Genomic DNA, 12,397 nt, shown 5'->3' on the forward strand with positions numbered 1-12,397 from the left:
ATCCGTCCCCTCGTCCCGTTCACCTCATATTCAAATACGTACATCGCGCCCCCTTGCCCCCCCCCTTGTGTGTTACCCTAGTTTCTTAAACTTCCTCGTTGAAAGTTTTTTTTTGTTCTTGCGCACGTTGTCCCTGGCAACTACTGTTGCTTCGTTCTCATCTTTAAATTGTCTCTGGGTATCAGGATGTTCTCCCCGCCACTATTCGCTAAATATGCACACGTATGCACTCACACACACACAAACACGCACACACACGCACACACAGGCGATTAGAAAACGTCTTTCTTCTCGTTTCCTGCTGTTTTCTCAGTCCATGTACGTTGCGAGTTGAATTAAATCGAGTCTTGGATGTTTGGGTTGTTTTTCTTTGTCCGAGGCGTTTAACAAATTGTTGCTGCCCCGAGCAGAAGCAGCCTCTGCATTGTCTCAGTATCTGTGCTCAACCATATCAGCGTTTCAACACTTATTGCTTTAAATTACATCAATCACTCCCTCCCTGCCCTCGCACTCTCCAGCCTCCCTAGGCTCATTTTTCTCTGTCTCTTTTTATTACTTTGCCTCTTCATCTTTCTCTCTTTTAACTTCTCCTCACATTATTCTAGCTCTGGTTGCCTTTTCATCATCCTCCTATTCCCTCGCACCCCCTTTGCCCCTATTTGTTTCGTTTTTTTCATCATTCCTCAGTCCATCCCCTCTTCCCCGGCCGGCTCCCCTCCCTCTCTTTTCTCCGTCTTCCCCGGCTCGTCTTTCTTTTCACTCTCCTTTTTGGCACCCGCGTCATCGTTTTCCTTCTCTTCCCTTTCCTTCTCCCTGTCTCTGAAGAGGTGGGCTAATTTCTGGAACTGGGGGCCCCACTCCTCCAGCCCCGCCCCCCACTCCTCCTTCTCCGCATCCTTCTCTCCTTCGCTCTCGAGGGAGCTGAGGGATCCAGCCCGGGACCCTGTGCCCTCCAGGCCGTACACCTGCACAGAGTCGTACGGCGGCTGCGAGGGGTCAAACGTGACCTGGGCGAGGCGCAGGCGCAGGAACTCCCCCACCCTCAGTGCCAGGGAGGGGCCGCCGGGCCCCGGGGCTCCCCTCGCGGCCTCCATTCCGGGAACCCAGCCGCCCCCGAAGCCCATCACCCCGCCGTACGCTCCACGGGGCTGACCCGGGAAGGGAAAGAGCTGGGGGGTTATATCCCTCCTGCCCAAAACATACCCCCCAAGACCCATCCGATCCCGCCAGTCCCCAATAAAGCCAGCCGCTTCCGGGTAGACAGATGATATCCCTCTGCCCTCCCTGTCTGGTCTCGCTACCACAAAGTTGCTGCCCATCTCCAGTACTCCTCTCCCCAAGCTGCCGGGATAGTCCCTCTGTCCAGACATCTCCCCCTGCAGGACAGTGGCGTAGTTGCGTCCATTGACAGGTTGCTGTTGTCCATTTGTGGAGGCAACCCCACTTCCATTTCCCCCTCCCCCCACTCCTCCTCCGCCGCTGCCGCCGCCGCCGCCACTGGAGTCAGATTCGGACTGGCCGGAGCCTGTGCGTTTCGGGGACAGGCCCCCCCGGGAGGCCCTGCGTCCCGCCATGGGAAGGGTCGCCGAGTCGCACACCCATCCTCCCGCGCTGTGACCCTGGCCCATCACGGAGCCGGATCGGGTCATGACGAGGTGATGCTCCCTGGGTAGCGTCTCCGACTGCACCTGGAGGGAACGTAGGCGAGCACGAGGGGTTTCAGTTCGGGGCTGGGGGAGGGTGTGGCTCTGTTAGGTTTGGTCACAGTAACACACAATGGGATGTGGGATCATTTAATGAGAGGCGTGGAGAAAGACGGGGGAGTTTGACGATATAGTGCCCGAGTGGAGGAAAAGCAAACAGAGGGACGAAAGGCAGAGTTGGAAGAAGCCAGAGATATTAATTGAACATTAGAATGAGCTAACACTGCAATGTGAGAGGGAAATGGAGAGGGGAGTGATGGGGAGATAAAATATTTGAAAATTAAATAAAGGAAGGGCCAGACAGCCCTTTTATGGCCTAATAAATAAAACAAAACATAGAAAAGATAACGAACAGCAGGACATTAATGTGCTGATATCTCGGATTCATCTCCTTCCTCCTTGTGACATTTCTGCCGAGAAGAAAAATAACGTAATAATTATTCTTTATTCGCTTAATTACTTTCTGACTTTCTCATTTGCTTATTACAATTTAATAATTAAGTCCTTCATTCAATGTTAATGTTTTCCCCAATGGAGCCAACTATCATTAATCGAGTAATTCATTAAATTTTAATTCATCATTCGATGCAACGTCTACCACCTTTCCTCCTTCCTGAAACATCCAACCAACCATTAAACGGTGTTTTCGTACGTCCATTCAAACGGCAGTTTCACACAAAACGTGCAAGTATGCATCGTTACCGTTTATTTAATTAGTTTCTTACTTACTCGTTTACTTATTTAATGTAATAATAAATTCATTCATTCCCATTTAATGGTTTCTCTGAGCCATCGATCATTCATCAAATAGTTTATCCAACGTCTAGCACCTTTTCCCCTTCCCGAAACAACCCCCCCCCCCTCCATCAGAATTCCTCCTCGGGCCACAAATATGCATCGTTTTAAACAACGCAGAGTAAAGAATGTCATTACATAAAGCGCTACATCCTTCAAAACAGATAGCGTCGATGCTCCGGACAACATTGATATGTATCGCCTTCTCGATGATGCTGTACGAAATTTCGTCGATCAAAATTCAAGCCTCCGATGGACCAGACCGCTCATAGTGGAGCATATTTGGGGTCACGTTGGATATTGGTTTAACTATGATCCCAGATGGTGTGTTTGGTGTGAAGGCGGGGTCACAGCGATCCTTACCCAGTCCACGTCTTGACTGTGGTTCCCTTTGTCCTCACTGCTCCCCTCGGTACAGTTGCTCGCGGGTCTCGTCCCGCCTCCTCGATCCTGGCTGTCGCTGGTCCTCGGAGTCCCGCCGTCCGACGTGCTCATCCCACTCTGGGGTGCGGTCCCGTCGCGGCTTCCGTTACGGCTCCCGTTGCTGAGGTCGGTGGGAGCTATGTATATCGCTCCGGACTCCATCGGCCCCACCGCGGCCCCCTGGTTCTGGATGACCAGAGAGTGGTCTGGCTGGCCTCCGGGAAAGCGGTATCCCAGCTCTGCCAGGCCGGGCTCAAATGCTCCGCCTGGTGCGCGCCGGAGGACCGGCAGCGTGTGGCTGCTGTAACAGAGGCGACCGTAGAGAGGCCCTCCTGGTCCTGAGTAGTTGTGCTCCACGCCCGGATTCTGAGCCCAGCTGTAGGTGCGAGCCTTTTCTTGGGTTTGATGGGCGTAACGTCTGTGAGACACAAGGCAACATCTGTAATTAATTTGTTTTTACTTATGTGACAGGAACAACAAGGTCTCTGGTGTGAATAGGTCTGGGACGTTATACTGGTATATGTCTTAACCCTCTGGCCCACCAGGACACACCATCTCTGGTCAATTTGAGAGGGTTTTTGAGGCCTACTGCATCTCCAGGACCCATGGTGGAACATCACGTGTGTTTATCACGCGTCCTTGTGAATAAAACATTTACACGCCACATATTTACAGCGCTCATCTTTAAGAAGTAAAGTGGCCGACTGAACGTATATTTAACACACTGTATCATGTCCGTGCCACATGACTTCCACCCACTGGTTGACTGATGAGGTCGTGAAAAAAACGCGATATTCAGGAAGGAAGCTCACCAGCTAGACCCGTCTCATTACATACACGTTGGAGGGTATTTCTGCTTTTGTTTGTCCACATGTCCAAAACAATGATGCGGTCAAGGCCGAGATATCCTGACTTCTAACCTGACTCGTATAAAGACCAAGTTACAAACTGTTATATCAGGGTTACGTTCCCAGACTTAACAAAAGCTCCCCCCCAGAGCGACAGGAGACATGAAAACAGAGACGCAAGTGTAAATGTGGCTGGAAAGTCTCTGTAGGATCTCACATACAACAGAACCTCAAACGGCAGCTTCAAAGTTTCCATAAAGTTTAACCGCTCCGTGACACGGAGAGTCAAGAAAAAACATTACAGAAACCCCACAAAGGTAGTGTTTATTGCAGCGACGTTGCAACGGATTGCGTTAGATTGAAAGTTATTTATTATTTTTTGGTCATGTTGTTGTGTCCAAACTATTTTCAAGAAACTTAATGCAGCCTTTGTACTTGTTTATGGCCTTTCCATATGGCTTGCCAGAATTCATCGGAGCTAATTTATTAGTCCAAAGGCAATAACAATGTTTCGCAGAGGCATCAAAGTGGGTGCAAACAGCCCTCTGATGTAGAGGAGCACAAACACGCTTTAACAAAACGAGCACAACAAAGTGGTCTCCCAGGACTGCAGAGCTTGATAGCCTTCTGTCTCAGCATTTTGATCGGTGACTGATTATGATCTGGGAGTTAAGACTCGATCCGTTTCTTAAGTGGATCAATTAACTGCTCGACAGGGGATGAAAGCTTTTACTCTGAAGGGGGTGGGTTTGTTTCCTCCCCAACTTCCTTTTAGCGTGCGATAAGAGGCCGGCCAGGATGCTTGATGGAATTAAACAACAATTGTTGTACATGTGAGCACGCTCTCTGATGTAGCAGACACACACACACACACACACAACCACACACACCCTCAGCCTACTTACACATTCCTGCTGTCGAGCGTGCGATAGCTGCGCGAGCGCGAGCTGTGCGGGGCGCTCTGGAGCGCGGCAATGTCGAAGGCGGCCGTGTCGGCCTCGCCGCCGCCCTCGTCGTCGTACGTTATGATGTTCTCGCGCACGTCGTCCTCCTCCAGCGGGGACAGGGAGTCGCGCTTCTGCCGGCGCAGCGACAACGACAGGGCGCTCACCGCTGCGGACGGTGGCGGTGGGGGGAAGGAGGGACGTCGAGGAAGAGGAGAGAAATTGGAGGAAAAAAAAAAGGGAATGATTAACAAGGGAGGAGGGGGTGGGGGCAGAAGTCCCCGGGGAAATAAAGGAGAGAGTGAGCGAAGGGAGAAACATTCAGTCAGACAATGAGATGAGACAGAGACGAAAACAAATACAGAGGAGGCCTTGGGTTTAGAGGGCCGGTGTATCATATCAGCACGCTTCATGCCTCCACTCTGTAATTGACTTTGAGCTCCAGTCAGGCAAATTGACGCTCTATTCTCCCGCGACTCTTATTCCATATTCACAAAGCAGAGAGCTACATTTGACCCACGGCCCTGGCAGCCTTCGTCCAACAAGACTACCTAGCCCCCCCATGAAAGGTGAATATGTTTATTTTTTGACAATATCTATTGTTAAACTCAATAAGTTCATCATCTACAAAATGTGGGACATATTCTACTTGTATATAGTTAATATTGGGAATTGCTTAAATCATTTTTAATAGACACCTGATCGAAAAGACCTAGAAGACAAAAAGACCAGAGAACACTCAACTGATCTTTACGGTTCACTTATAGACTAAAAGAAGTGGGCGTAGACACCGTGACCTCACCCATTGCCACAGACAACAGCTTCGAAACCTCAAGTGTGGCATGTTGACCGTCGCCATCTTGTTTTTTTTTTTTGCAACCAGAAGGGTGTAAGTACATGCCAATGCTAATACGAATATTTTAGGAAACCAAAAGGTTACAAATGAATTTTCACGAGCTGAAAAGATGCCGTCAAAGTGTTCAAGTTAGAGTAAGTTAAAGCAAGACGAAAATGCCAACAACTGCAGACCGCCCAATGTCAATCATAAGGTAGCCCCGCCCTAAAGCATACCCTGCTTCATAGTCTGTTTGACTCTAAAAGGACCATCGTTTACTAAATGAACATCATGCTGTATTGAAGAAGACTTGAAACTAGAGATAGAGACCATAAACTCATGTTTACAATGTTTACTGAGGGAATAAATCAAGTGAGAAGTTGAGTCATTTTCTATAGACTTCTATACAATCAGACTTATTTTTGTAACCAGAAGAGTTGCCCCCTGCTGGTCATTAGAAAGAATACAAGTTTAAGGCACTTCTGCATTGGCTTCCTTTTCAGGCCCAGATGTTGCCACCTGGTAATAAATAAAGGGTCTTTGATTTGACACAGGAGTTCACAACAGTCTTGTTTCTTGTCAATCACTGCGGATGTTGTCCAAGCTAAACTAAACTCCAGTGGAACGGGTAAGTTGGCCATTTAATATACTGTATTTTATCAAACCATGCTTTTATGATCTGTTGTCTGTATTTCATTCTATGGTTGTTTTAATGTTGTCTTTGGTTTTTATTTGCCTGTTTCTGTCAAGCACTTCGGAAAAGTGCTGTATAAATAATTTATTATATATGCGTTAATGCCAATGCTCCAATTTCTTGAGATACTTTGTAGGCCTCTTATTAGAGCTCCATGAAAACTATTGATTTGCGTTGCATAAAGCTTGTGTTTAAATGTTTAAATGGACCTCAGCCTTTCTGTGAATACATCAACAGACTGCAGAGCTTTAGCAGATCCTCCAGAGCAGCTTCAAGTGGCAATATTTCTATATTAATAGTCTCTGTAAATAACCCCATGGAAGGTTTATTATTTTCTTTATATTGCCTGCTTTGTATTTGCCTTATTGCCTTTGACGTATGCATAGTTTTGTATCGTTTGAAGAATGTATAGAGGCTTTATGCTACTTCCTCTCTAATAGTTAAATAAGACTTTTATTTTGAAAAGGGTAAAAGGAAACGCAGTTTTGTTTTACGTTCGAATGCGAACTTGACGGTACGACTACGGAACTTCTTACGGACGGATGCGCATTTAAATCTGCAAGAAAGTGTAATAGTTTAATGGACCCGTATGAGGCTAAAGCTCTTACGGAAAATAAAAGAGTAATTTCACCAGCAGTAAGTGTCATGCCACTTCATATACGGGGAGCCGTTACAGTCTCCATTCTGCGAAACATATTTTGCTCAGACAGCTTTTTCTGTGAAAGAAACAAATTCCTTGAACCTGATAACTTGAAATCGGCGCCACACGTGACCATTTTAAAGAGAGCTCTTAATGTGCGCTGTATTGTATCTCGCTGTGTTCAGGGACGTTCTAAACACTATGATAATTGCATCGGAAAGCTGTTTTTAGTTTGTCTATAATATACTGTATCCGTCCCTATCAAATAAACCATAAATATATATGAATAAAGATGATCAAACCTTGGCAGACTTACTGTGCTTGGTTACGGTTGCTAAGCCATGATTGGTTGCGTCCCCATATGGGTGTACCACAGGTGGTTAAGCTGCCGCAGTAAGTCAATCCACAGCTTTAATATTGTTAGAGCTTTGCATTATTTGGTTTCCGTGGAAGTGTGGAGAATATTTAATCTCTCACAACAATCTGAGGGATCACCGTCACGCGTCAGGACCCAAGGTCCTCGTCAGGGGGGGGGGGGGGGGGCAGCGAGTGGTTACCGGCTTGATATCCCTCTTTTGTATGCCGAGCCCCTTCCTAATAACCAGATGGGATCCTGATGGAGCTGTTGTCTGAGCTTCTGTAAGAACATTTGGCATCTTGTGGAGGGGCCCAGTCATCCTGTTCGGGATTAGCATCAACCTCTTTTAGACGCGGAGGACAACATTGTCCTGGCGCAAAGCTGCAGCTCTTTAATCGGGCCACAAACCTAAGGCGAGTGCTGTAAAGCTGTGTTCATTTCCCCGGTGGAGGGTATGCCCTTGTCACTTGGAGAACAGAATTATAAACTCCCTCCGAAAGACACACTCTGCATGATCACCTTCACGCCGCGCTGCGTTTCCGTCTTGATTGAAGTAGCCTTTTTCCAGGATGATGATGCCCCTATCAACAAGGCATGAGTAGTGATCCAACAGGCTGAATAGAAATGACAATGATGCTGGCCGCGAGCCCAACCCTTCCTTCTCAGCACCTCCACATTATCCAATTGAGCGTTTGAGAGTTTCTGCAAAGGTGCCAGTGACATTTTATTATGCCGCTATCAAAACCCGGAGGGGCCGGATAATCACTCAGAATTGTTATTTTAGCAGTGATTAGTGCCGACCTTGCCAGAGGAGATGACTGGACCGGAATTACGAGGGAAAGTAAACCCCACTATTCAGCAGCTGTGACTAAGGAAAATATTTACGCTGCCGCCTCCATTATTTTTATATGCAGATTAAACACCCTGGGATGTAGTGGAGGGTAAACAGCCCTAAACACTATTTATTCAGCTTTTTTTTTAGATTAGCATTAAACTCCTTTATAGGCAGTAAATCATAGTGCTATAACTTCATAAATAATGCTCTAGTGAAAACATGATGTTCGTTATATAAGTAAGATGGCCTTCCAGGTACAACAAATCATTATTAATACGCTTTTTTTTTTGTTATTGTCAGACACCGTCACTATGTATCTGTCTGTATCAAAGTCTTTACCCAGTAGAGTGGCGACACACGCCAGGATGGCCAGCAGGGCGGCGGTGCTGAGGCCGGGGGACGGCAGCGTGGACTGCTGAGGGAGACACACCGCCTCTCTTTCCCAGTCCCACTCGCCCTCCAGCAGTTTCTCCTTCTCCTTCTCCTTCTCGCCGGCCCGGGCCCCTCCTCTCAGGCAGGGACAGACGGACACGGTGACCGTCCCGGTGCTGGTGAGGCCCGACGTCCCGTCCCTGAGGACCAGCGGCACGTGGAGCGTCAGGGTGGAGGATGCGGAGCGGGACAGCGGCCGGAGCTGAGACAGCAGCACCAGGCTCGCTGTGGGGCCTGAAGGGAGACAAACAGGTGATTGATTTATACCACAATGGAATGAAGCAGGTATGTTTACACACATGGAACACGTGGAATGCATCTATTATCATTTGTAAGATTTCAGCAATAACGCCTCACATGAGAGCATCAGCAACAGCGGAGCTCTGGTCTCTATTGGTCTGACAAAAGAGCAGTGAAGTGTCTGCGGAGGAGAGAGATTCCCTCCAAATGAAATGTAAAAAGCAAAAAAAGAAATTTTAAAAAAGCCAACAGATAAGAGAGCTCCCAAACGTTGTGTGGAAAATATTTCATCGGCATGAAAGGCGCCGCAAATTCGTCTAAATATATATAAAACAGACTCAGTTATCAAAACAGTCTTCTCTGATCCGAATCACAGATTGAGTCATTAGTGTTTTTTCTTCTTCTTTTTTTAACAAAGCAAATGCTGCAGCATGCCTTCGTCAGAGAGGCTGTCCAAATGAGAACACAACGTGTTCTTGTCTTTCTCTGTTCTGCTGTTGGGTGACACTTCAAAGAGGCCTTTGATTCCCATTGTCAAGCGAGTTTATCCTCCGGATCCTCGAGTTTAACCAGAGCAGGTCAGGATACGGGACATAATACACATATTAAGATAACCAGACTTGATTAATCAATGCTCTTTATCCTCACGATGGGTCGAATAGTATGTGAAAGGGGTCGCTTGTCCTGTTGAACCCACCACCCAACTCTGCCGTCCCCTTTGGTCTCTACAGACTGCTTTATGTATTTCAGCATTGCGTTCTGCACTTTACCTGCTCGGCACCGAAATGGCAGATTGACACAGTGATTCAAAAGGTGGTGAAGGGGACTGCCCATTGTTCCGAAGGCCCTTTATTCCAAAACCCCAAAGGTCCCAATGGAACGAAAAGCCCATTGTCCCTTTATCTCGAAAACCTACGTCCATTTCTCCGATGGCCCATTACCCTGAAAAATCCCTCTCCAAACAACAAACAGAAGCTCACGGCTAATTATTATGCAGAATGACTTCCAGATTTTTTTGTTTCCTGCTGGCGAACACATGACCCACCACTCTGCCGCTTATTACCCGTTGGTTACGCACGAGGAATGAGATTAGTGAGGTGTAGGGCAAGAATATCAGGGTAAACCAATCAGAGACTGAGAAGGACGGGTCGTGCATTGGTCGGAAAATAATCTATCGGGAAGGACCGCGAAGGTTCCGTGACTACACGTTCGCAATGATCTTGTGTTTGTTGCATAGAGATTGTGTATGTTTGGTGCAATGGGCCTCCGGAACAATGTCTGTTTGTTTTTGGGATTATGGGCCGTCGGTCCAATGGGACAATTTGTTGGTGATTTGAAATAATGGGCCGTCGGAAACAATGGCACGACACCCAGGTGACAGTGGTGTCGCATTTAGCTGGCAGAGAGCCAAATGGAAATTGGCGGAGACCAAAACAAAGCCGAAAGGAGAGTGGACACATGACATTCATCAGGTGGAAGGAGACGTGGCTTCCGATAAATGGTTATGATTGGTGATAACGTGTCAATATTGTGTTGTACAAAAGGGGCCAACAACTAAAAATGAAGAAGTAAATATAGAATATGGGACTAATCGACGTGCTACAGTTTGATAAAGGACTGACATCTGTGACACGTGAATTCAACCCAACTACATAACATCGCAGGTGTAGCAATATTCAGATTGTGATTTCGGTGATGCAACTGTGTCGTGCACGTGAGCTGCAGACCTGCCTCAGTTTCCACCCCATCGCCAGTTCGGTAACGCGTCAGAAAGTGTAACAAAGGTGCAAAAAGAAGAACACCGCTTGCTAATCAGGGAGGTACTGCACAGTGAAAGGAGCAGGTTTCAGAATCTTTACATTTGCAAATGTTTTATGTTTTATTCGGCGTGTTTGTTGGGCCTCAAGGATACACACAATGTGTTTGGGTGTGAAACACTGACTGCAAAAATGCCTGTGTTCTGCATTCACGGGAATTCCTCGGGGCGACATTTATGGACAAATTATTGTGTCTTTATGCATAAAGAATGTGTGAATGTATCACAGTGCGTACTTGTTGGCGACTGCGAAAAACTTTAATTTCATTTTCTTGTTTATTTATAATTTCTTTTCGGCAAAAAAAACCAACCCTTTAATTCGATGTTTTGATGCAAACAATCAGTAATACAGCACTTCCTTGAAATAAGAATTGTGTACTGTACTTTGCATGTCTATGTCAGTGTGTACTTGCACTGTACATGCTGTGTGTGTGTGTGTGTGTGTCTTTGAGGAGGAAAATGGGCCAAAGAAAGCAGAACTGACAGAGCTTGTACTAGAAACAAATGCTAAGTAGCTAAATTCAATCGGGCTGAAGTGAATTAAATGAAGCAGCTCTGATTTCTTCAAAAGCCTTTCTTTGTAAATCAGTAAGTATACGTGGTTGCGGGGAGGAGGAGATGGATGTGGAGGGTGCGGGAAGGCAAACAAGAGGGGCGACTAAAAGAGAGGAGCATAACAAAGCAAAACAATTGGGCCACCGGAGTTGGGAGATGGATGGTGGAAGAGAGAGGCAGAGACAGAAAAAGGGAAAGGGGGAGGCGGAGGGGAAGAGGAAGAGGTTTGAGAGGAGGGGAAAGGAAAGGAAAGACAGTGTATGGAGGGGTGGGTAAGACAAAGATGGAAAGAGAAAGGCGGAAAAGAAAATGTGGGATTAAGAGACTTGACAAAGTAGGGGAGAAACAGTGTGTGTCTGTCAGGAGAGCGGGGGAAGGGAAGACAAAAAAGGATATTAAGAGATATACAGAGAGAGGAGAAGATTGAGTGCCTACCACCACTGTCCCTGACGCTGAAGTTGAGGGCAGAGCTGGACTCCGGAGGGATGCTGAAATACACAGTGCTGTCATTCCCTCCCTCATCTCTATCAATCGCCCGCAACACCTGCACCACCTGAAACCCAGAGATAGAGAGAGCAGACGAGATAGGGTGAGGGGAGGGTGGGAGTATGTGTGTGTGTGTGTGTGTGTGTGTGTGTGTGTGTGTGTGTGTGTGTGTGTGTGCGTGTGGGGGAGAGAAAAAAGAAGGTAATGGCAGAAACAGTGCTTTTAGCTCCAAGCCATTTGCTGACGTCAGCAGGAATCCAAACGAGCCAAACAATTAGCGCAGAGAGACACAGACGGACTGGGTCTGATACTCACACCCAATAAATAACTGTGTCCGACGTGAACCGCCTTTTCACAAATACGGCGCACGGTGGTGCTTTTCAATTTGGTAATGGCATCCGCGTCAGGCCCGGCAGTGGCAATCGTCACGAAATGAATCAGCCCAAAAAAAAAAGAAGAAGAAAGAAAAATCTCCCCCTGCAGCCCAAGCTGATGGGTAATTTATTTCTCATGATAAAACTCCGGTCGTCATTATGCAAGACGTCCTCTCAGAGGCGCTTTTTGGAGTGCGAGTTGCCAGACTGAACGCGGGGATGAAGGGCGCCGCCTGCTCGTTGAGTTAGTCGGTGTCTGCAGGCCGTGGGAACATTTGTTCTGTACAGTCGCATTATGTTATCGGTTGCTGGGTGTGAATATTCAAACGCGTGTTGGCTAATGGATAAGTCCCGCAGAGAGACGGAGAGGGACACGTGCACATTCAACGGCATCCTAATCTCTCTTGAACTGTCTGGTG

General features: G+C 47.2%; 1 protein-coding gene across 1 annotated transcript in view; it reads right to left on the reverse strand.

The window, feature by feature from the left end:
* Window positions 1-683: 683 nt before the first annotated feature.
* Window positions 684-12,397, reverse strand: part of LOC117746294 (cadherin-24) — a 79,931-nt gene continuing 68,217 nt past the window's right edge. The window contains exons 10-17 of the mRNA XM_034555342.1: window positions 11,554-11,671; window positions 8,572-8,741; window positions 8,415-8,508; window positions 4,675-4,882; window positions 2,862-3,339; window positions 1,599-1,688; window positions 1,302-1,376; window positions 684-1,148 (exon numbers count right to left, since the gene is read on the reverse strand). Of these exons, the coding sequence (XP_034411233.1) occupies window positions 684-1,148; window positions 1,302-1,376; window positions 1,599-1,688; window positions 2,862-3,339; window positions 4,675-4,882; window positions 8,415-8,508; window positions 8,572-8,741; window positions 11,554-11,671 (1,698 nt within the window). The remainder of the gene's footprint in view (window positions 1,149-1,301; window positions 1,377-1,598; window positions 1,689-2,861; window positions 3,340-4,674; window positions 4,883-8,414; window positions 8,509-8,571; window positions 8,742-11,553; window positions 11,672-12,397) is intronic.

Source organism: Cyclopterus lumpus, chromosome 17, assembly GCF_009769545.1.
Source record: "Cyclopterus lumpus isolate fCycLum1 chromosome 17, fCycLum1.pri, whole genome shotgun sequence".
Lineage (NCBI taxonomy): Eukaryota > Metazoa > Chordata > Actinopteri > Perciformes > Cyclopteridae > Cyclopterus > Cyclopterus lumpus.